General features: G+C 41.2%; 1 protein-coding gene across 5 annotated transcripts; it reads left to right on the top strand.

Moving 5' to 3' along the window:
* Positions 1 to 2324: 2324 nt before the first annotated feature.
* On the top strand, positions 2325 to 24627 carry PTER (phosphotriesterase related). 5 transcript variants are annotated; one of them, XM_074834792.1, is made up of 7 exons: positions 2325 to 2442; positions 10398 to 10495; positions 12083 to 12180; positions 13954 to 14428; positions 16629 to 16894; positions 20310 to 20450; positions 23783 to 24627. In XM_074834792.1, exons 4-7 carry the CDS (start codon positions 13997 to 13999, stop codon positions 23991 to 23993), a joined length of 1050 nt encoding a protein of 349 aa, XP_074690893.1. In that variant the 5' UTR covers positions 2325 to 2442; positions 10398 to 10495; positions 12083 to 12180; positions 13954 to 13996; the 3' UTR covers positions 23994 to 24627. The 5 variants fall into 5 exon arrangements, with proteins under 5 accessions (XP_074690893.1, XP_074690875.1, XP_074690902.1 ...); XM_074834774.1 differs by lacking the exon at positions 12083 to 12180; XM_074834782.1 differs by lacking the exons at positions 2325 to 2442; positions 12083 to 12180 and adding an exon at positions 7405 to 7423.
* The last annotated feature ends 69 nt before the right edge of the window (positions 24628 to 24696 follow it).

Below are 24696 nucleotides of genomic sequence, written 5' to 3'. Positions count from 1 at the left end.
GTTTTTTGGGGGTTTTGTTTCCCCAGTTTCATGAGCCATTTACTACAGTAACCAATTCAACATTTCTAGGAAGCCCACAGCCTGGTTTTCAGGCCTGGGAAAGGGGATACAAATGCCAGATACATTACATAACGTTATATATCACCTAAACTGTGAATACAGTGTCATACATATAGACTCTGCCAGCTGCTGACTTGTTTTCACTGTTCACTACACATTTGGTCTGAACGAGACAGTCTCATTACTTTGTGTTTACAAGCCGCTGTTTTGTAGCAGGTTGAAGTCAAGGACATAAAAAATAAAAATATAGTACCTTACTTTGATTTGGACATAGTGAAGATTGCTTTAAAGAGAAGCTCATTCTGTGTATAAAAATGCAGACTGAATATGGTTTTACTTTGTACCTACCCAAATTTTAATACTGCTTTTATATTTTAAAAAACAAAAGAGATGTAGAAGTGCAGGCCTTATGTAAAATTCATCGCAAATCTTCAAAACAGGTTTGATATGGCCAGTGACAAATGATGTCCCATAAAGCATTGCATGACTATTTTTAACATAGCTCTCATACATAATTTCTCCTGCATTGATTGCCCAGCAATATGAACATGTTGAAATACAAGGCATTACAAATGACAGGCTTTCATATCTCCACTTAATCTTTGCAGGACCCATACTCACTTGACTTTATATGAGAACCAAGTAAAGACGAGTGATGCTGATGACTGGAACCAGCCCAGCACCTTAGCTATAGCCATCTATCTGTATTAATCCCTGATGCATATACGTGATGACTAGCTGCTAATTTGAAAGATCCCAAGCATTTCACTTGCTTCACCTTCTTCATCCTTACTTTCCCTTTGCTGGGCAGTAATTTCCCTTTTGGCTGAGATCCTAAAAGTTGAGCCCTCCCCACACCAATATCGTCAGTCATTGTGGACTGTACCCTTCAGGTCTAGTATTTTCACAATGATTTTTTTCTTTTTTTTTTTTTTAAGCCAAAATTCCATTTCTCCATCACTTTCATAAAAGCACAACTTTCTCTTACCTCCTACCTCTCTAAAGTTGTTTACTTCTGCACCCTCCTCATTTTTCATCCACTACCTCCACTTTTGTCCTTCACTGTAAGATAGATGATAAAAGGCCCGAGCATCAGCATGCGTTGGCTTTCATTCCCAGTTCTGCCCACTCACTTTCTGCATCACAGGATTATCTGGGATCTGAATAAAAGCTAGGATCCATCTCCCACAGGCAAAGAACAGCCGTATTACAGGCAAAGCACACCAGAATCCATCCGCAGGCACTGTGCTGCAGCGCTGAGCGCAGGTTGAACACTGCACAGCAGGATGCAGGGCCATTGCTGGCCCCAACCTGGTACGAATCAGTTTAATGGTCAGTGTGAGGTTAATGGTTGGACTAGATGATCTTCAAGGTCTTTTCCAACCTAGATGATTCTGTGATTCTGTGAATGGGGACAGGGAAGGAGTCAAAGTAGAACTGATAGCAATGAGAACAGCAAGTACTCCTCCCAGAAAAGCTTGAGGTCCCCTTCCCAGATTCAGGTAACATGTCTGTACAATGCACAGAGTGGCTTTGCTGCAGCTTTGGCTGTGTGTGAGGGCTGGGAGAGTTCACCGTCCTTTGTGCCTTTGCTAGTCACGTTGCCAGCATCTGTTTACCCTTCTATAAAATGGAATAGTACCACACAGGATGCTGTGAGCCTCAGGGAAATAAGACACTTTTGAGATCCTGGGTGGAAAGTGTAAGAACTTGGTGCCAGCTCTGTTTTCATTTCATACTTTGCACCTGCGTTTTTATCCAGAATCATCGTCACTGTCACCTTGTTTATGGATACTGGGAAGCGCCTCTTTAACCTTCCCAGTTATTTGCATTGCAAGGGCAAATTAAAAAACAACTGCCTCTTGCAAGCCCAAGCATGCAGCGCGATCTCCCAACCCCCCAGAATGACTCAGTGGATCCAAACTTCTTCCCTGCTGTGTAAACAGGGGGGACGAGCAAGGACAGGCAGGATGCCGACATTCATTCACCGACTCCCAGTTGTACTTGAAGCCAACGCCGGCACGAAACGCTGCTGCACCTCCCTCACGGGAGCTTCTGGGGAGCGCGAACACAGGGCGGCGGGGAGGGGGCCTAGCGCCAGGGCCCACGGCTGGCACCGACCCGGGCGGGCCCCCGCAGGGAGCCAGCGGCCGCTGCTCCGCTCCCCTCCCCTCCCCTGCCGCTCGCCCGGGCCGCCCCGGGCTCCAAAGTCCCCGCCGCCCTCGCACCCGGGCCGCTCCCCGCCCTGCTCCCGTCCCCGGGGCCGGGCCGCAGCGGGGAAGTCCCGCCCCGAGCGGGGCGGGAGCGGCGGGCTGCTAGCCGGGGGGCCCTGCCGTGGCCGGCGGGGCGGACGTGCTGCCGGCGGAGGGTCCTGCCCGCGGGGTGAGCGAGCGGGTGGGTGGGCGCGGCGGGGCGCCGGGGCGCGTCTCCTCAGCCCGCCGAGCCGCTCCGCGGCCTCCTGCGGCTCAGACCCGTCCCGGGCTCGCCCTTAACGGCCTCGGCCCGACGAGCGCCCGGGCCGGGAAACTTCGGCGGGTTGAGGGGCGAGAACTGCTTCCGCCCCTTCCGCTGCCGGGCGGGCGGACCTGAGGCGGGGAGGGCGGGAAGTGGCGGCCGCGGGCAAGGGCCGCCCGTCGCCGTCCTGCGGGCTGGGACCGCGCCGGGAGGCGGCGGCCTGAGGCGGGCGGGAGGCCTGAGGCAGGCGGGCTGGCGCTTCGTGGCGGGGAGCGCAGGTCTGGGCGCCGGGGCTTCGGGGCCGCCGGGGCTTCGGGGCCGCCGCTGCGGGCGGATAAGGGCGCTGAGGCAGGGGCGGCAGGACGAGAGAGGAGACCGCGGCCGGGACAGCGGCGCTGGGGCGGGTAGGGCTCCTGCAGGGAGAGCCGCGGCAGGTGTGGAGATTGAGGCGATGAACACCGCCTCCTTTCTGGAAAGGCGCTTCACAGGGTCGGGTGATAGTTATCAGCCGTTATAACCCCCGAGCTCAGGAGGGCTTCACTGTGTGAGTGCAGCAATGCTAGTGCTGCTATTTAATATTTGTACAGTCATAACAAGTTAAATATTGGAACGACGTCCTCTCTAGTACTCCTCTCCTGTCAGTCCCCGAGGGTGGCTCTGTGAAGGAACAAATGCCTCAATCCAAAACCGGGACCGTCAAAGCCTGCCTTCAGCTGCCTCTTCATCTGGAAGCACCCGCAGCCCTCTTCAAGATGCTTCCAGAGTTGCTTAAGCCTGACAAGGCTCAACAGCAAAGCCCCGGACTTGCCTGCGAGCCTTGTTGAGTTCCATACACCATGCATTTTCTCCCTGGCCTGAGGTGTGCTGCCCTTTACAAGACACAGTTGCGGCAGACGCCCCGCTTTCTCCTTTCCTTGCACCAGTTTGGCGAGCTGTGGAGTGGGGTGCTGGTTCTGAGAGAGGGAGGTTTGGGTCACCTCTGCCACGTGTGCTTCAGCACTGTAGCCAGGCCACTGCCCAACAGTGGCCTTGGGTGTTTGGCAATCCCTCTGCAGTAGGTCTTGTGTTGTGGTGAACTTGGCCCCAAGGTGAAGCATACAGGTCCTGTTGGTGAGGAACTCAAGACAAGCATCTTTTGCCCTAGCAAGTATTTGAATGTATATATGATCTCTAAGAAACTTGTAGGTATAATAGGTTTTTTTTTAGGTGTGTTAGTTGTTAAGGATGGTGTCTTCTGTATGCCAGAGGCTTGTGATAACTTGAATATTCGAAACAAATTTTTAGCCGGAGGTCACTTGCTTTTGGAAAATTGTGTTTTGCTTGTCTGGAATTCCCCAGTGCTTTATACTGGATGCATTATTCAACATCCTCTGTTGTAATATGTTCTGTAGCATTTAAAGGTTGTTGCTTCTTTCTGCTTGGGGGCTCTGTTTCAGTGATGGGTAAAGCAATGCTTCTAACAGGTAGTTTTGTATCATTTTGTCAGGTACTTTGGGATTGTTATATGAAAGACTACATAAGTGTCATTTATTATTATGAATGCCTCTCATGTTTTGGAATTTAACAACATAATATTTGCCATCATGTCACCATCATCACATGAATTTTTGTAGTTATAATCCAAGGTGGTAACAGTGGCATTCAGATGCTTAATTACATTTCATGTAGGTGACCAGTGCTAACTTAAATAAATTAATGCATGGCAGAGCAGGAACAGGTGTCACAGCTTCCCTCTGTGGTTAGGGAGCTGTCAGCTTGCTCCTCACATACGAAAATCAGTATATAGTGAAGCATATGGCACCAACGAGTTCTGTGTTTATTAAAGGACTATTTCTCTGAACGTTCTGTGGATTTTATTTCTTATTTCACTGATGTAGATCTCAAGTATTTTTTCCGTCTTTCAGACTTGAAGTACTGAACAAGGTTCATATTTTAGTAGGCTGAAACTGACTTCTTAAGGTTTCATGACAACAGAGAAAGGAGACTTCTGCTTATATCAGACTGGCCAGCTCTCTAGTAGGGAGAGGATTAGAAATCCATGTAGGTTGTGGCAACCTAAGGTTCAGGCTCCTGGTTTGATTCAAAGCGGTTTTGAACTTCGGACTTCTGTATTTCTGGAGAATGCACAAGTCATTGCATTACCAGCTGTACTGGGAGGAATAGGGAGTGTCACATCCCCCTAGTTCTGAAAAGAAGTTTCATCTTTTTCTCAAAACTGGTAGGGTGGGTTTTGTTCTTTAGCACCAGTTTCTGGTCAAAAATTAAAAAGCTTCCTCAGAATTTTCTAAGCAGTGGCCATGTCTTTGGTCTGATAGTAATACATATGTGGGTAATAATCAAAGAAAGGCATTTTATCCTAGCGATGGCTGGGATATGTTTCAGAAGTATTTAACTACTTGGGTAAGAGGAAGAAAGAAGGAAGAAAGACCACCACCATCATCTCTTTCATGACAGTTTTAAGTAAATCACAATTTTTCAGTCAGGTCTAAGAAACATGTAGGATCACTCTTCTCAAAGATACTCTGAAACCTTGGTTTTGCATAGAGCCAAAGCCACAGGGTTTTTCCTCAAGTAACTTCTGTGGAGGAGGGAGGACCAAAGAAGAGTGGCATGTTACCTGCTGAGGTGCTTTCTTTTTCTGCTCTTTCTGGATTTCACCTCTTGCCTCAAAGTGTAAAAGGACAATTGTTTTATGTCACAGTTGTGTTTGCCCTGTCCAGAGTCACTCTAGTGAGGACTAGTCACCAGAGGAAATGAATTTAAGTCTTTCTTTGCTTTAATTTGTGTACCTTCTGGCAGATGGGTCATTTTGAGATGGGTCTGGAAATGTTCAACTAGCCTTACTGCTCAGACTCTTGTGAGTTGTGAACTTATTGCAGGACTTGGTTCTTTGATACTCACTTTAGACTGGGTAGCAAGGATTTTTTTAAAAACAGATAATTAATAGTTTCCGGGACAAAGATACTGAGTTTGTATCTTCTTTCAGAAGTACTGTGATAATCACATTCTGTGATACAAAAAGACAAAACAGTAGCAGGGTTCTGTGTCCAGTTCTTGTTAAGACTGAAGATTCAGCAATACCTGGAAAGAAAGCAGAAGGATATGCAGGAGACCTGACAATCTTGTCAGCTTGTGTGTGTTGGTTGTTCCTGCTGTTCCACTATTGTACCCAGCTGGGGGTAAGAACTTAAAACAACAGGAGTTGTACAAGTAAGAGGTCATTGACCACTGACAAAGCATGCAGACTCTATAAAGGCAATCTCTAAGTTAAAAAATTACTCCATAAATTATACCCATCAGCTTTAAGCTTTCCCTTGGCTTACATTAACTTTTCTTGTGTGGGCTAGTTTCTTGTTAGACCAGCAGTGGACCTTGAGAAGGGCATACGGCTTCCATTTCCTGACAGCCATGGAGAACAGTCACAGTGGAAACTGAAGGCTTTTCTTGGGGTACTTTTTTTTTCCAGTGGGTCTTCAGATTGGTTGCAAGTTTTGGGATACAGTTGTCTGCAGTAGTGGGAAACTGAATTTAGTTCTGTGCATCTAAACCCACCACTCACTAGTAAAGAAGGTGGTTTTCTGGAAGTCCCTGCTTATCCCAGTTGCTGCAATCTGTGATCTTGGATGAGCCACTAAAGCCCATCTCCATGCTGTTTTCCACCATGCATGGCTTCACGGGTCTTAGTCAATCCATGACTGGTATGTTCTGCTGCAAAGCTGACCTTGGGATTCATTCGTCTGAATTTTTCTAGCTAGTAATGTCCAGTCTTGATCAGGAGGTAGTAATGAACATCACTCTTCCATTGCTTAGGTTTGTGTGGTGACAAGGATGATGTCTGTTCTTTGGTGCTTAGACCTCCATTCCTTTTCTCTTTATTTCTGCCTGTAAAGATCCATTTGGTGTGGGTCTTGGTGATGGTGCTGCACAAGTGAGTGATAATGCCCCATTCAGCATGCTTACTGAAATATTTAAGCTCGTGAAAATATTTAAGCGTATGTGACCTTAACTAAAGAGAAAACAAATTCAATGAGAATAACAGTAAGGGTGGAGTTAGATGTATGCTGTTTCAAACTTGAAATTTAGAGGGAATGAAGACTGGACATGCATTCCTGAAAAGCATGGACTTTTTCCCTGTTACCTTGTTTTCCTAGCAAGAAAGGTAGTATGTGCTTGTAGCCCAGCACCCATGAGAAGCAAATATGATTCTCTTTAGGCTTAAGAATACAAATGTATTATCAGCCCATATTTGCATATAGCATAATTTGACTTCAGTTCTGATTTTTGGCCTAAAAACACCATGTGTGCGTGTAAAATATAATTAATTTAATGTTGGACCCTAGGGGAGAATTTTGATCTGACCTTTTATCAAGAGTAATTTTGGAAGCTGCCCAAAATGTAAAATCCCCTGAAGTTCTTCTAAAGGAGATGCTGATGAAAAAACACTTACAGGGATGTTGGTCTCAGACCTCTCTGAGGAAGAGAAACTTCACTGGGACTTTGCTCGGAGAAGCCTAGATTTTGAGACTGTTATCCGCACAGAAATACGGTAAAATAAAAGTCTGACTATTCTGTTCACAACAGCTGAACTTTAACCAAATTGAAAAAAAGATTGTGCAGAGTATTACATACTAAGTGGCTTAGACTCTGCCTCTGGGGCAAATCACTGTACGTGTGCATATGTGGTCACGTGCAGATCATATGTGCTTGCTGTGATCCCAGAGGTATGGCCATACCGTGAAACCAGCACGAGAGGCTGCCCCGTGTTCTGGTGTGGCTGTTCAACTGTAAGGAAGAAATCTGTATTATGTATGTCTGGCTCAAAGCCTAGCTACAGCAAGAATGTGACCCTCAAACCATGCGAAGCTGGAAGGTCTGTCTGCCATTAGCCGAGCAACGGAGGGAATACGCAGTGAGAATTTTCACTTACCCTTTCAGATCAACATTTAAAAGCTTTGTTTCTCACTTGCCCAGTTCCTCTCCCCAGAGTGTGCTTTTTGGAAGTTCTGAGGGCAGGGAATCAATATATTTGCCTTTCACCTATGTTTAATAGTTTAAATTTCTCTTAAAATTTAAGTGACTTTGCTTTTAGATTGTAGAACGCTGCCAGTGCCACTCAAGCAACGTAACTGCTGTGGTGTGTATACATGCATGTTTTTGCTTCGACTTTGCTTTATCATGGTGGGATTATCTAAGGCTTGGCTAAAGCTCACATAATTTTTTTTATAGCACATATTGTAACTTTATATGAAGTCTTACTTTCAGTATCCCTTCTCACTTCTGTAGTGTAAAGGTTTTTTAGTTGCTCAAAGCATATATAGAAAATCTAGTGAAAAACAATGTTTAGCATTTCTTTTAGCTTGGCTTCTTAAGGAAATACATGTTTCTGAATGGTCTGGGGACCAGAGGTAGGTCGTTGAAGGCCACAGCATTAACCCACTATTCTGAGTATCTCCAGAACAGTGTTTCAGGAAGAATGTAGCAAGGTAAGGATAGGTGATGCTTTTTTAATATTTTCCCCAACAGTTCTCTAGGTTTCAAGTCTGTTGGCCAATTTCTACCTGCTTGAGAGATTACACATACCTGAATTGGTGACATTTGTACTTGCTGCATGAAAATGTAGCCACCCAAAGATGAGAAACTGCAGGTGCCCCATTAAGGGAAGATTGGCAACATATGCATATGTGTGGGGTTGGACAGGAGCTCCTGTAGGAGAGAGGCACCGTAAGTGTTCCCCTCCTCTCTTGAGAAGAGCTTTAGTCAAGGCATGAAAAATCTCACATGTGGCATCGATCCTTAGGACACAAGGTCTTGCCTCAGTGTTGATGCTCATCCAAGTACTAGTGTGCCCTTGTCCCCTTAGTACACTTCTGCACTAGGCAAGGGGCCACACTATGAAAAACTGTCATGATACTTATTTGGTTCTTTAATTAACAGAGTATGAAGGTAGTGGAAAAAACCCCCACTGCCTCTGAATAGGTGATTGTTTTCCATGGCTCATTTTTCCAAGTTAGCTTGAAGTTCAGCAAATCATGATAATCTCATAGCTCCAGTCTGGGAGAGGAAAAAGATTAATGTGCCTTCTGACCAATGTCAATTCTGAAGATAGGGAAAAACAATTAGGACTTTAATGAGAATAATCTACGTCACCTTCAGAGAAACCTATCTACCATTTCTGCAGAAGAGACAGGAGTTTGCCCAGAAACCTGCATTTTTTCGTAATACTTTTACCCCATTTCCAAATTCTGTTTCTAGGGCAAAATAACCCAAAAGCAATATGAGATGTGCTGTTATCTGGTGTAACACAGAGATGAGTAGCGGTGCTGTGAGAGTAGGAGTAGAGAGTAGCGGTGCTCCCGTGTAGGAGTATGGTGCCGTAGGGTGTTGGACACTTTTGCAGACATTGACGCAGAGGGAATTGCTGGGCTAAATGACAGATAAGCCTGTATCTGTCCTGGAGCTGATGCGAGTTCAGTCCTACTGCTGCTCTCACCCAGCCAGCTATGGCGAACTCTGCTCCACAGCCCTTCTTGCTGTTCTTCCCTGATGCTCTGCATGAGCAAAACTGAAACCAGTGTGTGAGAAGGAGCTGGGTGTCAGGCATGTTTGGCCAGTAATTAGCAATTGTGAATAAATTTTTGAAGAAGGTAAAGTAGGTCTGGCACCCATCTGTCAGAGAAGTTAGAAAACTTGCTTGTCTGGTGTGGAAGAGGAAGAACCATGCTGGCAGCATTGAGTTCTGTCCATCCCGTAAACCTCTACAGAGTTGGCAGAAGCATGGGGGAAGAGAAGGAAGTTCACTTTTTAAATTCTTCCTGACATAGTCTACATGTGTTCTCTTACCCTCTGCCCCTCCATCTGGCTAACTTTTCCCCTTGTTGCAAAATGTTTACATGTGGGAAATGGTAAAATAACACAGCATAGACTAGCTAATGGTAATTTACTACAGATGTGTCATCTATTTCTAATTTGGGGCTTTTCCATGCTCTGTAGAGGTTGCTCACAGTAGAATTGAATGCTCAAAGCATTTCCTCCATCTGTAAATATATAGTGAACCTTCACTATGTCACATCTCCTAGGACTGCATGGTTATAAAGCAAAGACCCTCTTACAATGCTCTTGATGCATCTAGGGCAGCCCTTGTTTCTAAATGGCAGCTGTGTTTAACTTTTTCTGAATATAATAAATACCCATTCAGCCGTTCTTTATGCTTTTTTGTAAATGTTGTGTCACAGCAATCTGGATTTACTGTCACTGTAATCTCACATTGTAATGTAATGGCAATAAAATGATTCCCCTACAAGTCTAGAGAGAATCTGTGCTAATACCATTAAAATGTGCTTACCGAATCAAAACAAATGCAGCGTTAGCATGTGGAAACTGTGTTTATGCGATTATAATGTTTCAGCAATATGAGATTACTGTAGGAAGCAACTAATCCAAACCTAGGGAGACTTCCCATTACAAGACCGTTAAAATGACACAATGACTGAAGCACAAGTTTCAGATGGGAAAAGCGGAAACACAAATCTTGTCATCAGTATTCAAGCAAAACGTCTATTGAACTCAGTAGAGTTTTTACCAGTCAGTAATGCAGTACCATGACCTTTTTAGCAGCAAGTTTCTTTTCTCTTAACAATACCTCTAGAAAAAAATATTTATTTCACCAGTATTTAATAGTTGGCTAATGGTGAGAGTCGTATTTTATGCACCATACAATTGGTGGTTGTAAAGATTTGTCCTGAGTTCATTACAGAAATGTTAAGATACTGTTTCAAGGCTGTTGTGAAATAATACAAGTTTTGGTTATATCTTAAAGTAATTCTAATTCTTTTTCTTATCTGATTATGTAATATTCAGGTAATATCATTTATTTCTCTATACAGCACCTGGAGCAGAGAAGCCTTGGTGTATGCAGGACCACCTTGGTGATACCACAGCATAAATTAGTGTTTTCCAAAACTAAAATACCTGTTACTGCCAGGTAAGAGCCTAGCTGCTTACCTTTTTTCATAGGAATCAGCACCTGTCCCCCTCCCCTCAGACTGGGTTAAGATTCAGGAAATGTAATTCACACATCTTATGTAGGACCATCTAAAATATACTTGTCCAGGATTGTTTCTTGTCTCCCTCCATAGACCATGGAAGGAGGCAAATATTACAGAAAGTGACTGTCCTGTCCTACTACAAGCATTCAAAATAGGCTGGATGAGTTGCCTATGAATATGTCTTTCCATCTCCGCTATGAAAATGATCTAGACAATTATTCTGTAGAAGATATACATCATTTTAGATGGCTAAATGAGTTGATATGGATTCAGTCCTGGGTGTATGAAAGAAGAAACTTTCTCAGAAGAAAGTTCTGTGTAAAACATGGCATGCAAGTCATTAGTAAAGCACATGGATGTTGATTTCTGTAGTAACATATACATACTTAAATTAAGCAGCAGTCCTTATTCCATTTAAAAGCTGTTTGCACCTAAAATCTGTTTTAAAGACACTAATTAAATTCTGGTTCCATCAGGTGAATCTTATTAGGAATAATGTATCATTATAGCATAATCAGGGCATGCTGTCTGGGTAAATGACAGTAGGGAAGATATCAGGACAGTGGTGTTAAAAATAATTCCAGTCATAGGTTGTTGGCTGTCTTTATTTCTCATATTTTTCGTTATTAAAAGCAGTGGGTTTCTAAAACTGTGTTAGTAAGCAGGCAGACATTAATATTAATCATTTTTTCATGCAGATAAAATTAGGCCTACTTTAAATGCTGTTTGTGTCAGTTTCTGGTTTTGTGATGCTTCTTATATTTATAAAAATCCTTGGCCTCAGTCAAAAGGTTCAATAGCAGGCATTGGTTCTGTAAACTCTGTATGTGTGCTATAATCTGAGATCTAGAGTCTAAAAATCAACAGATTGGTGTCTGCTACAAGAGAAACCTGGCACTGAAACTGGTAATTTTAGATGTTTCCTGCTGTTATAAATCAGAAGACAGCAGCCTCAGGCTATAAGAAGATCTCACACATGCAACCATAGGTCTTCGCAGTGGGCAGGCCAGATTAATTGAGGGTAATCTAAATTAACTGTGTCAGAAGGGAATTAGTGGGAACAAATGTTGAAAGTCAACTTTTTATCAAAGTAGTAATCTGAAAGTGAGCAAAAATTTACATTCAATCAGAGTGGCCTTTTTGACTAACTGCACTATTAAATAACTAAAAAACTCAAGTAGAAACTTGTTAAGGAAACACTCTAATCGATTTGTGTCAAATTTTATCAAAAGAACAATACTTATATATGTAATTACATTAAAAAATATATATTTGTTTTCCTAACTTAATAAATGGATTTGAAAATTGTCAGTGAACATGGGGAAGGAAAAGTGTGTCTCCAATGCAGAGAGTAGTTACCACTTTTTATGCTGTCAGGGTTTTACTGAATACCAGAGTGTAGATATTTAACGTTGGGGGAAAAAAAAAAAAAAGCAAAGCTAGTGCAATTATCTTAGAATTATGTTAGTCTTTTTGCTGTGCATATGAGAATGACTCCGATCATTGAACTTTTTCCAAAATAGTGGGTTGATCTATAGAACACCAGCTTTCTTCAAGGATGGAATTAGTGACTGGGTTGGACAGCTTAATTGCAGCTAGCAGCAGTTTCTGACTAAGACAGGTATTTTGCTTTTAATTATTTGCTCAAGAATAGTATTTTCTGAAATCATGCACTTCGTTTATTTGGCAAAAAATAAATCATTATATTAATCATCCACCAGCCTCTTCTATGAGAGTAATTATTTTTCTGCCTTTTCAAACAAGTCAACACAGTAGTCTAGAAATGAAATTCATAAAAGAACAGTTCTTCCTAAGTCTGCTTTTACACAAGGCAAGCAAACATAGTCGGTCACTCCTTTCTCCTTCTTATGGATGACCAAGTTTTCATACTAAAATAACTGCCAGCACTACAGACTTTGCTAGGCAGGTGATATCTCCTTTTGCAGGGGCTGGGTCACTTTCATACATTGGTACTCTGACAATGACTGCGTCTCATGAGATGAAAGTATCCCCAAAGACATCTTGACGTTTTGTGCCCTTTGATATGTAGAGTTCAGTGCCCTTCAGATTCCAGTTTTTCTGTCATCCTGGTAGATTAACTTTAGCAGTTAAAAGGAAAATGTCCTCTGAGGGCTTCACCAGTAACATCCCCATGTTTGTGATATTATTCACTAAAAGGGAGACAGAAATGGGAAAGACCTCTCTCTTTAATCAATAATGCATGCTCTACTTAGTCCTGTCCTCTGGACATGATTAAACATGTATTTTGTTTCATAACTGATGATTTTCGTTGACTAGGGATTATAACTATATATCCTCAAGCCTTTGCAACTAGCATCAGGAAGATCTAACATGAACTGGGTAGTCAGCTATATTTAATGTTAATATGGCACATAAACAAAAAAGACTACACCCCTGCCCCCCAAAGAAAAAAATACCCCAAAATCTCCATGGGGAGAGCTGTGGCTAATTCTAACCTGCAGTGAGTCAGGCCAGTCTTGCACAGGGCAGATGCCTTTGACATGAACCAACTGCAGACAGTAGCCACAATGTTTATCTTTGTCAGGACTCGTTTGAAGTTTTGAGAAATAACATCGTTTTGCTCATGTTAAAGATGAAGGAAAAAGTCTCTTAGAGGATGAGCCATATAAATTGTTAGGTTAAGGTCTGTTCTTAACTGGTAAAATATTTGGCCAATGAAGCTGATGGGAGAAGCACCTTGGCTTCTGCCCCGCTGGTTGGAGGCCATGCTGTATCTTTAGCAGCTGTTGTCAGGAGTTGTCCTGGGCTGTTCCAGACCTTCACAGCGCAGCTGACAGGAGAACCTGAGCCCCTGTTGAAGCCGAAGGAGCAGATGATTAGCCCCATCCCTGCGTTCCTCATACAGAGGGGCAGACAAGGTGCCCAAACACGGACAGCTTCCTCAGCGTGCGGGGGGCACAGTGAATCTTGGAGGACAGATAAATAAACTGAATGTACCAGTAAGGAATATTCAGCCTTGATGCCAAGTATGTTCATCTGGTGGCTCAAGCTGACAAAATTTGACAGCTGCTGAAGAGCAGAGAATCCTAAATGAACATACAGTGGTTGTTATTAAATAGGAAACACTTATCTTAATGTGATATTGACTATGGCACAATAAATGATGATGATTTCCTTGTACTGGAATGTGATATTTTTACATTGCTAGAGTACTGATACAAGAGCAGTTGGGTGAAATAAATGCTTTGGTTTTCATATTGTCCACTCTACTTGAAATAGAGTTTGAGAACATTCCAGGGAACACACACAGCTTGTAGGTACGTGCGTGAGAGAGAGGATGGAATTCAGAAGTTGTGTAAGAAAGGTTTGCTGTTTCTGAAATGTTTTTGTTTCCTTTCTTCTTCCTTCCCAGACTCTTGGAATCTGATCATTTTTTTCCCTTTTGTTGAAGAAAAATGCCTTCCTTGAGAGGGAAAGCACAGACTGTCTTGGGCCCTGTGGAGCCAGACCACCTTGGCTATACGTTGACTCATGAACACTTGACTATGAACTACAGCAGCTGTTTTTGTCCACCTTCTCCAGGCCAAGAGCCTCTGTCTGATGGGCCCATTGAGATGAAGAACTTGTTTTGGATTAAGCAAAATCCCTACAGCCATAAAGAAAACCTTCTTTTGTATCAGGAAACAGATGCTGTGAAGGAGGAGCTGTTTCATTTTAAAGCAGCAGGTGGTGGGACAATTGTGGAAAACACAACCACAGGAATTGGTCGGGATATGAACACTTTGAAGAAACTTGCTGAAGAAACTGGAGTCCATATTATTGCTGGGGCTGGGTTTTATGTGGATTCCACTCATTCTTCTCAAACACAGTCCATGACAGTGGAGCAGGTAAGTCTTAACCATTGCTTCAGTGTCTCTCTCCTATGAATTATCCCTGACTGAGTCAAAGCTGGAGAGAAGTTCCAGCAAAATAGATGAAATCTAGAAGCTCTCATCGTGAAAAACTGGGGAACAGCATTATTGCTTGTGTGTTATAGCTGAACCAGCACTATTTGTGTGTGCTGGGATTATCTATCAGCATTTCCTATTAAGCTCTGTTTTCTTTCAGGGATTTGTTATAATGCAACAGTAAAACGAAAATGAAGTACTTCATGTGTGGGCATCTGGTACAACACCAATTATCCTGTTCTTGTTACAGTTTTTAAGGAAGGAGTATATCCCTTCTGCCTCTTGTCTCTTTTTCTGGCTACTTGTTTCTCAATGAGATTACCCAGAATTCTTGTAAAAAGCATAAATAATTGCAATATTTATAGGATGCTTGTAAATCATTGCTCTGCTCAGGCTGTGTGTTCTATCTCTCTTCTCTACCATTTGTCCAGACTTTTCAGGGCAGAGTTTACATCAGATTGTTTGTACAGTGCCTAAGACAATCTGTTAATAATGACTGAGGTCCCTATGTACTCCTATGATAATAAATATTCATTCATCTTTTATTAAGAATATGTGATGATAGGGAGAAGAGGGAGGGGAACTCTCCAAGGCAGGACGCTGTGAATGTGGATGAACAGAGCTGAGAAATTTTTTTAAAAATCTGTCACAGTTTACAGATGAGTCAAATTAATTTTAAAAATCAATGGCAAAAACTTGAGCAGTGCTACCAGCTGCACTGGACCCAAGCTGGCCCAAGCTGTATGGAACAGTATGACTTTTCCTAAATATTCTTCCATTGCTTGAAATTTGATACAAATAGATTTCTTGGGGCAAAGGTTTCCCTTCTGTATTTGGTGGATTGCTGGAGACCGACAGATGTCCTGTTCTCAGCAGGTAATCAATACTTAATCCAGTCCAGAAAACAGTTAGTTACTTAGAAGGGGTTGTACAGTGACTGATCTGTGATAACCGGTGGTTCCTCATGTGCCAGTGAATTTGACATGATTATATGTTTTCTGATTAGACAAAGACAATTTGAATATTTTGAGAGGTGTTCTTCTGGAGAAGAGTGAATTCTATATCTGGTTGTCTACAGAAGTGGTTGGTAGGCTGGTTATACATGAAGCAAAAGGTGTGTGATCATAGGATAAAGCGTTGGGCAGAAGCCTACTATAATTGTAATAGCTTGGACTGACTTTTGTGTGTAGATTGGGTATTTACCAATATGTTGTATGAGGCTGTTGAGGAGACAAGGTGTGGAGTAGAGATAAGTTACAGATTTATTTGAAAATTGTTTTGGGTTTTTTTGGCTTCCTGAATTTGCTTGCAAGCCTTCCTTCTTCCTTTGCTCGCTTTATTCTCCCTTAAAATCACAATTTCCTTAACATTCAGGGCCAAAGAGTTAGGTGGTCATCATCAGTACCATTTTGTGCTCTCAATTCTGAATGTATGCTTTAAGATATGTGGCCTATTCTGGAAAAGAAAAACTAAAGTTTATAACAAGCTGCATTTATTAGGAGAGTCTGATGTCTTTTTTGCCTATGAATATTTTAAAAGTAAGCCAATTTTGACTCTGTAAATTTGTCAGCTGAGCTTTGTTCTTTTAGTCCTGAAGTCAACAGAGGTCCTGTTGTTTTACATTGGCATTCCTACAAGCAGGATTTGCCTTAAACTTGTCTCTTCAGGATCTTTGCCAGAGCTTCTCCCTTCCCTATCTGAGTGACAAGATTTCCTTATTCTCTGATCCCTTGTTTCGCAAGATAATACGTTGAATTGTTTCTGGAGCCAATTCAGGAGTGTGAGGCACAGGTTTTGTGATAAACTGACTTTTTTTAAAAAAAGAAAAATTAGTCTCAGTCTAAATCAGTGTTCAAATTATATGTAAACCAGCTTTCTTGGCAAACCTGGAGAACCGTGTGAGTGGATACTGTTAAATTGATTTGCTTCTGTGTTTATTTTGGTCTTAGTGAATGGCTAGCATAACATCAGTTGACAGAAACCAGATTTTAACTGCAGTGTTTTCACACACCCAACTGTTAATTAAATAAGTTCAGAAAGACCTCAGGAGTATAACTAGCACGGTGTTCATGGGCCAAATTTGATGCTATTTAACACAAATAGTATTAATAACCAAAAATCTCATTTTCCTGTTCTCTAGCTTACAGGCATTATTGTTGATGAGATACTCAATGGAGCAGATGGGACTAACATCAAATGTGGTGTAGTGGGAGAAATAGGTTGCTCCTGGCCTTTGACTGAGAGCGAACACAGAGTGCTTCAGGCAACAGCACAGGCTCAGTCACAGCTTGGGTGCCCCGTGATCATCCATCCTGGCAGGAACAGCGATGCACCGTTCCAGATTATCCGCATTCTGCAGGAAGCTGGGGCTGATGCTTCAAAGACAGTCATGTCTCACCTCGACAGGTAAGCAGACTATTCTGCTGTCCTTCTGGCAGTATTGCCACAACCCACTGGGGTTTTGGGGAACTATGCTGCAAATAGCTAGGTTTCTGTTGTGCGCTGGGATCATAACATGAAGAATTACCTTCAAGTTTACTGATTTAAAAATAACTGCTTACAGAGAACTTGATCAGCTTCCAGCACTTCAGTCAGGATCAGCTTTTAGATTCACATTGATAAAGGTATTTTGGGATTTTAATTGCTCTCTTTGAAGGCCTGGGAGCGAGATTAGGAACAACTGTAGCCACATTTTTAAAAAATGGGAATTCCATTAATTCATATCCCTGCACAAATCCCTGTATTTACAAAGCATTGGACATTGAGCAGCTCTCACCAAATGGGGTGGGAATCTGCGGGGCTCCCAGCATTTTTGAAAACTGGGCCACAGAAGCTAATGGAGAACTGCTTGACTTGGCTGGATTCTGGATCAAAGCAGAAGGCAGATCTTTGACGTTCTGCTACCAGACAGAATAAATATTGCTTAAAAAAAACCCAGTTGTGTTTTGGATGGTCTTAGCATAGACCAAAGCGCTAACTTTTCATTTCCTTGAGACCAAAAACCAGGAGCCTCACATCAGACATGGAAAGGAATTGGGATGCTTTTCTCTCTACAGTATAGAAACACAGCCTCTATTACCAAACCAGTTTTGTGTGACCTTGTGTTGCTCATGGTGAGCTGGAAAGTGTCCAAGCATTGATCAGTTTGGCCAGTTGCTGAATAATAGAGACCGTTTGTGGTCATGTGATTCTCAGCAATTGGATTGTTTGCCCTCAATGTGAGTGTAATACAGGCAAGAGCACCGTGCTCCAAATTTCTAATGGTTACAGGCTCTAAGAGCTTGCAAATCAAGCTACAGGTGTTTTGTATTCACACAGAGCTCAATGTTTTACTTGGGGATTTTAGGAGCATAAAATTCAGTGCCATGAAATGTTATTTATATTTGATTATATAGAAATGATATGGGCCTGATTTATGTATTTACCCACATTCCATTGTATCTATAGCTATATTTTTCTCTCCTTTTTAAAGAAAAACTGGTTACTCAAATCTTTTTATGAAAGAGGACTGGGCAAGCTGCAGGTATCAGTACTTACGTAACCATTTTGATACAACATAAATATCCAGTTATGTTTTTTTACCTTTATACGCTGTTGTAAATTGTTGAATTTAATGATTTATTGGTGGAAAATAAGCAATATAAGTAGGAAAACAGTCAAGACAGAGGTGCAGTTTCACTAACAGCCGCTGATGCACAATATGACATTTCCTTGTACTCCTTCTATCATTACTTTCACACATTCAGGTTGGCACTTGCTATAACATAGACTCTAAACTACTGTGAAGTTTGGCTTTGCAATGTGATTTAACATTTTAAGTCTCCTCCAGTGAGAAGAATCCACGTGGGAGCATCCCAGTCCCTTAAATGTGAGATAAATTTGTACATAGCTCCATATTTCATGTTTGCTTTTGACACAGACAGAATGGTAGTTTTCAAAGGTGGATTTACAATCAAATGATAAAACTAAAATGCTGGCTACCATCTTTTGCTGTTTAGCACCTTAGAACGAAAGGTAGCAAGTGTCCTTAGTGAAACTGGTGTAGATAAAAACTGGGAAGCAAAAGCTATTGAGTCTTGGCTTTGGCCATTTATTAGGGATTAAGGTTATAAAGGTATCTTGGTAGAGATCAACTTTCATTCAACTGAGTAGCTTTTGTTAGAAAACTCACAGCAACTGTTACGAATGCCTGCTTGATAATGGTTTGGTGGGTGTCCCTGCATTGATTTATGGATGAGGTCCAAACTATAAGATGCTTCCCTGTAACCCATCTCCTTTTCCGTGCATTCAGGGCTGCTCAGGGACACCTGTTGCCCAGACACCCAATTCCAGCAGAGATTAGCAATTCAAGCTAGGAACTGCTGCTGCTGCTACATCCGTGTGCTTTACAAGGGGACCCAATGGCTGATAAAATTAAGCGCTCCTGCTCTTCGTTGGGACAGAGCACCCAAAAGCACAACACTAACAATAATTTTAAAAAGAAATTGTTCTGGCTGTGATTCTGAAATACAGTGTTGGGTGTTTTTTGCCACCTGCACAGGATGAATACTCTTGGCTGCCATCTCCGTATGAACTGAGCAGGGCTGGATCTAAAATAACCCATTCTCTTGCTCTGCACTTTGAAAACTCATTTGGTGATAAATGTTCAATCTCTGTAAACTGTAACATTTATTTTAAAATAACATTTTTTATTAATTACAGTTGGCAAGTCTTAGACTCCTGCTGATGGCAGGCTTGTTTGAACAAGGGTTTTCTCTCTCTCAACCCATCTGTTCCTCCTACTTGGTCCTGTTGTTAAGTCATAATATTGAAATTGTGACATGAGTCATTTCCATAGCAACAGACTGTGATGTAATTGTATAGGGTAAAATTACTGTGTGACATCAATATCTGCAATAATAAAAAAATTAAGCTACTGCCCTTTTAGTTAACTGTGCTGTGCTTGTGGAAATTTGTTTTTTCCTTAGATGAAAAAAAAAAAATGTGGTTATAAAGGTAAAATTATAATGTATCATTTGAGTAGTTTTGTTTTCCTATGAATAGCTTATACTCTTGGTTAAAATGTTTCCAAGAAAAAAAAAGTATTTCAGAGAGCTCTTACTTCAGTTGCCATTCTTTTCCAAATGAGTGATAGATTTCTAGTAGCTTTATTTCCTCACTTTTCAAATCTGCTGCAAAACCCATGTCCCAGGTAGTCACAGTGCCATTATATATTTTGGTGAGAGCGTTTCCTTAAGGCGTTCTGGCCAGGTCCCAGTGCAAACAATGATATATTGCTGTTGTAATGACAGTCCAGAAACATCACTGTAAGAATAGAAACTAAAGACAAAGTTGTGTATTACCGGTGTGTGATGGATGAAACAAGCCCTGGATGTAGCTGTCTCCTGTAACTCTTGGGAAAGTAAATCTGTCTTGTGTAAATAATCCATTGTCTTTTTTTTAAATGTCACTATGAATTAACCACCTCCTTAAATGTCCTTCCTTGTTAGGTTGTCTGTTGAGAGGGTTAGTGATATCAGAAGTAAGTAACTTTCCTGTTTCCATATAAAGATTATCATAAATGTTTTCATTATTTCATGGGGGAAGAGTTGGGTTTGTTTTGGTTTTTTTAATGCATGAAGTCCCAGACGAATGTGAGAAAGACAATCTGCTGAAGTTGCATGTGTCAAACAGGAGTCCTGTTTTTCAAAAGGGTGAATTAAATTTTAGATTATTGGTTTTGTTCCTTGCAAGTAGGAGGTCACAAAATACCTATCCTCATACCATGAGATTTTTTTTCTTTCTGTTACAATGCTGACTTTGTGTTATATATCTTCTTCAGGACCATATTTGATACAAAGAAACTTCTGGAATTTGCTAAACTTGGATGCTATTTAGAGTATGACCTATTTGGCACAGAATTTCTTCATTATCAGTTCCATCCTGATATTGACATGCCGAGCGACAATGAAAGAATCGCAAGGTATCTGCTTCCATGAAGTTTAAGCTATAGCATTGCCACTGACAAAGGAATATTATTGGTACTTGTTTTAAGGGCATCATGGAGTGATTCTACTCGCTGTTCACAATTGTCCTTTTTCATACTGAAATAATGACTTTTTTTTTTCTGCTGCTGTCACATCTTCTCAGAGCAGCATGTATAATTTCTTCTGTCTGCAAAGGAAGATGTAGAATCATAGTGTTGTAGGAAGTTACTTGAGAAGAAGATCAGGAGCTTTTTTAACTTCATCCTCTATCCTAATTCCATGCTGATCTGGTTGAATTTTATCATTTACTGCATATATATATAGACTGTAAAAAAGGCTGGAGATACTGGATTGATGTTAGGGTTTGACTTTTGTTTGAAACGCAGTACTGGAAACCTGGTGCTGCTGCTAAGCATCATCTGAGCCTGTTACATCTCCTCATCAGTGTGCTAACCCAGCAAAACTCATTGGTTGTCTTGGGTGGATTTGATCCTGTGCTTCTGTCATGAAAACCAGACTTTCTTCTTCCAAGCACTTTATCACCACTCCTCCCCCTCTCCTTTTGCCCCTTCTCTCTTTTGAAGGATGAGATTCCTGTCTCCTCAAAAATCCCACGCTCCTCACACTCACAATGTGAAAATATTGGCCCCGCTGGCAGGCTACCTCTTCCCTGCTTCTCATCAGCGTGTGCAGTCTCAGCTCACCTGCACAGCAAATCTGTTGTGCTGTGCTAACACAACACATTGCCAAGGAGATGCATTCCTTGCAGAAACTGTCTGAGACAGGTAGGATCAGCTGGGAATGAGCATCTCACTCCCTCCACTCTGTCCAGAGGTGTGATCCTCCGGTGCTGTTTGTCCACAGTGTTCATGTGCAGTGAAGTGGCACGTTTCTGAGGGGTGGGGGTGCCATCCTGCCTGTGTCTTTTTTCCTTCCAGAGTCATAAACAGTTCTTTAGTCCTCCTTGATGAGAAAGATTTTATGATCCCTGATCACTAATGAAGTAACTTTGTAGTTTTCGCTTACATTTCAGACATAGCTTCCCTCCCCCACATTGTCAGATTAACCTCAAAACTAAGCTCTGTTTTCAGACTGTTCTCTTCTTAAGAAGGAGCCGTGGTTACTATTCCACTTACTGCCAAGCGTTTGCTGCTGCTTTTCACACTAGAAATCGTTTCTCTTAACAGGGCTCTCAGTCTTGCACTCAGTATTTTAAACTGTTGCAATGAATCCGCAGTTTTCACGTTTAGAATGGGTAAAGTTGTTCCCCTCCCCTACGCTTCCTCCCCTCTCCTGTACCACGGGAGGTCAGCATGTACAGAAGCACTGTGAGGAATACATGTAGAGGAATGGACTGTGCCTTGGTTAACAAGTGCTTGTTCAACCATGGCAAAGTTTTCATTCCATCCATGATACTTGCTGAGCCACCGATGTCTCTCCTTACATTCTCTAGCATTCAAGTATTTCTTGCAGCAGGCTGTTTACAGGAAGAAAATACAAAAAGTTTGTCTCACTGCATGGTGTGCATTTGAGTTTGAAGTGCCATGAAATGGATTTTGTTGGGCTTTTGGTGCATCCACACTGGACATAAGATGTCAGCGGCTATCTCCTTAGGGTTGGGTTTTTTTGTCTAACAGCACCAGAGAGGTGGAAATCAAATTGACCTTTAAATGTGTTGATGAAAATACTAAATGGAAAATATATGTTCAGGTCTTGTCTATTCAAAACATAAACTTCTGTAGTCATGCCATACCTACTCGAACACAGTTTATGCAATCTTCTGCCAATGCAAGTAAAAAACCTGAATTTTTTCAGGGATGGTGTCTTTGAGTCAGAAGCAAGTACTAACTAAACTTATAGGAATGAGCAAAACCCAGCAATGAATATGGAATATAAAGGACCCATATGCCTCCCCAACCCATGAAATTAGTCCAAATATGAAAGGAGATGATTCTAAGAAGATGTTTGGTCAGCGAAGAACTTAGTCCCTCCAGTGTTATTGCTCTTACTCTCTGGTTGGCTTGTGGTCTCTGTATTTCAATCTAGACAAAATACTTGCGATGTTGTAATACTACGATATACATAGTGTTGTGCACCGTATGGCACTATTTACGGTGTTTTTTTGAAAGATGCTAATATTTTACCAAGTTCTATCTTACTTGCCTTCTTCCTGCTGCCCATATTGATTTGATCCTGTGACATGTATCTCCTCATAACTAATTGTAATAAAAACTGACAGTAAGGGCTTTCAGATATAGTGTGGTTACTTAAAAAACTAGTATTTGCTTTCTTGCTGATCAAAGCACAGTCGGGAAGGTAAGAATTAGAACTTCACAGCACTGGCAACTCATAGAATTGGGTGCCTTCATGAGGAACAAGCACTTTCTAGGTCTGGACTATCCATCTCTGCCACTTGAATGCTGCAATCTACTGCCAAACTAAACTGAAGCTTAGTGGGAAACTTAGCAGCCACGCAATACAGGAGTTTAGGCACCCACCAATCGGATTCTAAAAAATGAGCTGAACGAGGGATTAAGGTGAGTGAAACATGGAACAGAAGGACTTGTAGCAGACTTACTACAAGGGAGTGACCAGAAGGATTGCTTCTTTTTCCAAGCTGACTTATTGTCATTTTGCCAAGTCTGTTTAGCTGGGCTGCCGAATTAACTCCTCTTATTTCCTGGCATATGCTAGCACTGTGCAATGCCTGTCTTATTTATCTTTGAAACATGTTTGGATGGTAACTGTCTATATGGAATAAGATGCTGACAGCTTCAAATTTTTATTAACCTGTTTAGCTAAATGGGAATTAACTAAAGACATAGAAGTATTTGTGTAATTGAGCCAGGCTTCTTAAAGGACCTGCCACATGCAGTCTGGTCATTAACAAATGTAATGGACTAGCTTTGTGACAGCAGCAAGAACTAACCTGCTGAGAAGGAGTTTATGTAAGAAATTATTACTTAGTCATGTATATATAACCCGTGTCCCATGCTCAGTGATGCCAAAGCTCTTGAATTCCTCTGTGGACTTAACGGGACTGGAAATACACAGTCATGTAGCAGCTGGAAAGAGTTTTCCCTCTCTACTATGAGATGTGTGGTGGTTGATATGTTTTCAGAAATTTTTTTTTTTTCATTCAATAAAATATGTGCTTTAATTTCAATTAAATATAAGGAATATGTCTTCTGAGTACCTAAAAATAAGTATTTTCAGTTATAATACAGTCCGTCAGTACAGTAATGTAAAAAAATGCCTATCCTGCTCAGTTCTGTGCTGTTGCAGAGTGAGAACCTTTCACTGATGGGTATGCTTTTTACTTCTGCAGGATTCGTATGCTGATCGATGAAGGCTATGAAGACAGAATTCTGATCGCTCATGATGTGCACACTAAGAATAGGTTGATGAAATATGGAGGTCATGGATATTCACATATCCTTAAAAATATAGTTCCTAAAATGCTAATTAGAGGCATATCTCAAGAAAAAATTGATAAAATACTCCTAGGAAATCCAAAGCAGTGGTTGACTTTTAAGTAAGAATAATGAATAAATATTCCTGCTTTATAGGGAAGCTTGATAAAATTCAGATTTTTTTCAGCAGAGTAGTAATTTTAAAACTCTGTTCTTTTCAGAGAAAACTGGAAGTTATTAATTAGGTGCAAACAAACTGATTATGACTTTTCTTTTTAATTAGAACAACAAAATTATGTATTCTCTCTGCATTTTCTCCCTTCTAAAAGTCTGTCCATGAATGATTTGCTGGATATAAGCCTAGCTGCAGAATCTTTCCACTTTAAATTTTAAAATAATTGTTTCTAGAGAATAATACTATTATTAAATGTTACCCAAAAATATTTTTGAAGATGCATCATGTGGACTTTGAAGGAAATTACGGTTTTCAATTAAATTCCCCTTCTCCAGGTGGTGATTTTAATCCTTGTAATATTGACAGTCTTTTAATTATCCTTATATTCTTTAAATAATGCTGGATAGAAGGTCTGGGACTTTTAAATAGCTTCCACAGACAACAGAAGGCAAAAGGAATCTCAAATAATTCTTAAAATGATACTGTTTCTTTCTAGTTTAATATTTTACTTATTTTTAACTGAAAGTGTAAAAAATACATGGGAAAAATATATTTTTCAATAAAGCAGTTTGATGACCTCTTAAACTATGTGCAGTATTATTACAAATGTCTTCTTTTAATCGCATTAATTTTTTGTCCTTAACTTTTGGAATC

This window comes from Strix aluco, chromosome 1 (assembly GCF_031877795.1).
Source record: "Strix aluco isolate bStrAlu1 chromosome 1, bStrAlu1.hap1, whole genome shotgun sequence".
NCBI lineage: Eukaryota > Metazoa > Chordata > Aves > Strigiformes > Strigidae > Strix > Strix aluco.
Note: the sequence above shows the minus strand (reverse complement) of the source record. Positions and strands in the feature narration are given on the sequence as shown.

Coding starts and splice junctions, on each gene's coding strand:
- PTER (XM_074834774.1), top strand. CDS start 13,997: ATGCCTTCCTTGAGAGGGAAAGCACAGACTGTCTTGGGCCCTGTGGAG. Junction 14,429..16,628: donor AGTCCATGACAGTGGAGCAG/GTAAGTCTTAAC, acceptor CCTGTTCTCTAG/CTTACAGGCATTATTGTTGA. Junction 20,451..23,782: donor GACAATGAAAGAATCGCAAG/GTATCTGCTTCC, acceptor TTACTTCTGCAG/GATTCGTATGCTGATCGATG.